The sequence below is a fragment of the Histoplasma capsulatum genome, genomic scaffold (genome assembly GCF_000149585.1).
Source record: "Histoplasma capsulatum NAm1 scaffold_12 genomic scaffold, whole genome shotgun sequence".
Lineage (NCBI taxonomy): Eukaryota > Fungi > Ascomycota > Eurotiomycetes > Onygenales > Ajellomycetaceae > Histoplasma > Histoplasma mississippiense.
Genome location: NW_001813971.1, coordinates 750501 through 752944, shown reverse-complemented (window position 1 = coordinate 752944; position 2444 = coordinate 750501). Strand labels below are relative to the sequence as shown.

Genomic DNA, 2444 nt, shown 5'->3' with positions numbered 1-2444 from the left:
CGTGGACCACAAAATCCCAAAGGCCCAGCTCGTATCCAGTAGAAAGCCAATAGAACCGGAGTCGTCAACAGACGTAGCAAAAAACCACGTCGAGAAAAGGAGTTTGACAAGTCTGTGTTGGGCTACTTCGGAGGTTATGTCGGATGCCATGATTGTGAAGGTTTGAGCCCAATTTCCCAAAACGGAACCGAATACCACGTGATATATGACTCTAAAACGCCGCCAAACGCGACCGAGCGCTGCCAGGCACAGCGCGTCAGCAGCAAGCCAATCTATCACCACCGATCCCGACTGACTTGCTCGCGTATAAGAACCTCCCTCCCCATAGCCCCAGCCTTTTACGCTTCCCACTTCACTCTACAACATACAACTACAAACTCGGTCTCGATCTTCCTATTTTTCGGTCTTGAGAGTGTTTCATAATGTCCGTAGTTTCGCTCCTTGATGTGCGGGTTGTCAACAACCCCGCACCATTCCTCGCCCCTTATGAATTTGAAATTACATTCGAATGTCTCGAACAGCTGCAAAAAGGTAATTAATCATCCTGAATTACTTCCAACTTATGCGCAAGGAAGGAGCGAGCTAAATCAAAGAAGAAAAAATAAGACATGTACAATTGTTGCTGACAGAATTGCCCCTCCCTAGATCTTGAATGGAAGCTTACTTATGTCGGCTCCGCAACTTCGTAAGTCTACCTTGAGCTATATATATTACGCAGTTTGAAGAGGAACCAACAATCGCATAATACTGAATTGACTGTCCCGTTAGATCTGAACATGACCAAGAACTAGATTCCCTACTAGTCGGGCCAATACCCGTTGGCGTCAATAAATTTATTTTTGAAGCAGACCCACCTGACCTTAAGAGAATCCCCACGTCTGAAATATTGGGCGTGACGGTGATCCTGCTTACCTGCAGCTATGACGGCCGGGAATTTGTCCGTGTCGGATACTACGTGAACAATGAATATGACTCCGAGGAGCTGAACGCTGAGCCACCCGCCAAACCCATTATTGAGAAAATTCGACGGAATGTCCTGGCTGAGAAACCAAGAGTTACGCGGTTTGCCATTAAATGGTTTGTCTTGACCTTCTTGTTTTCCTTGCCCTTTACCAGGTGCAATAAATGTCTGCTAATACGTTCTTTTTTTAATTTTACGATAGGGACTCAGAAGATTCGGCCCCTGCGGAATACCCGCCAGACCAACCAGAAGCAGATGTCTTAGACGATGACGGAAAGGAGTACGGAGCCGAGGAAGCTGAGCTCGAAGAAGCTCTGCTAAAGGAGCTTCAAGAGGCTGAGAAAATTCAAACAGCACGTGCCCCTGGTGAGGACCACGAGATGGGCGACGCCGGCGAGCCCGGGGCCTCAAATAAAGAGGACGATGGAGATGATAACGATAATGATTCAGATGCTGGAAGCGAAGATCTAGAAGCTGAAAGCAGTGGAAGTGAGGATGAGGAGGATGATGAGGAGGGCGGCGAAGGCGAAGGTGACGACGATGTGGAGATGGGCGATGACACGGAGCAAAAAGGGGACAGTAATAATCAGGTGAACCAGCCACCAACAGACCAGCATCACCAACAGCAGGCCGAGTTGATGGTTCATTGATTGATTGAGTGGTTCAATTTATCTCTTTACGAAAATTTCCTCAGTTTACTCTCTCTTTCGCCATATAACCGCTCCCAACGCCGGGACGCATACTGACTAGTTTTTCCTCCGTGATCTCAACCCCTCCTATCTCATTTTATGTCTATTTTCTTTCTTTCTCATTTTTATGTTTTTATCATCTGACTTCATGAATACGCAAAGACTATTTTACGGCACATCTCTCTTGTTTATTGCCCCAATGACATTATTGAACAGAAACGGAAAAAATTCACTCATGCCACCCTCGCAACTTTTACTTATATATCTATGTGAAGCGGCTGCACAATTTAACAATGATTTAGATTTCAATTTCCTTTTCAAGGTTTCCTTTTTTCCTGCCACGTGTTCCCACAATGGATTCTAAATTTTGAAGCCTGAAACTTAGCAAAGAGCATCACAGAAAAGCAGATATATTTGCTATTACTAGATGAGTTCGTCCGTAATATTTATTTCCCGAGAGCCAGCCTCGGGTTCGTGGAAACTGCTCTCCATTAATTTGCTCTTGTAGTCGTGCTAGTGTTAAAAAACTGTAAGGGGCCGCGTAGGATGCTCCAGGAATGAAGCAATCAATCTCCTTCAAAAGAACAGGTCAACTGTTGCTTTAATGATAACTATGTAGCACGTGTATAGTAAAGAAACTACACATCCACACATTGCTACATCAGCAATATTTCAAAATCCGAATTTAGAGCCAATGACTATAGAAATAGGCATATGTTAGCAGGTGTGAATAACGGCGATGCAGGGCAAAAAAGCCTAGGCTTTAAAAATTTAGGAAGAAATTCCCCCCCCCC

The 2444-nt window shown here is 45.0% G+C and overlaps 1 protein-coding gene across 1 annotated transcript; it reads left to right on the top strand.

Moving 5' to 3' along the window:
• Positions 1 to 422: 422 nt before the first annotated feature.
• On the top strand, positions 423 to 1611 carry HCAG_08774 (hypothetical protein; the record flags this gene model as incomplete). The annotated part of the gene is made up of 4 exons (XM_001536402.1): positions 423 to 531; positions 646 to 685; positions 919 to 1077; positions 1164 to 1611. The coding sequence occupies 4 exons, from the start codon at positions 423 to 425 to the stop codon at positions 1609 to 1611; spliced, it is 756 nt and encodes a 251-aa protein (XP_001536452.1).
• Between the last annotated feature and the right edge of the window lie 833 nt (positions 1612 to 2444).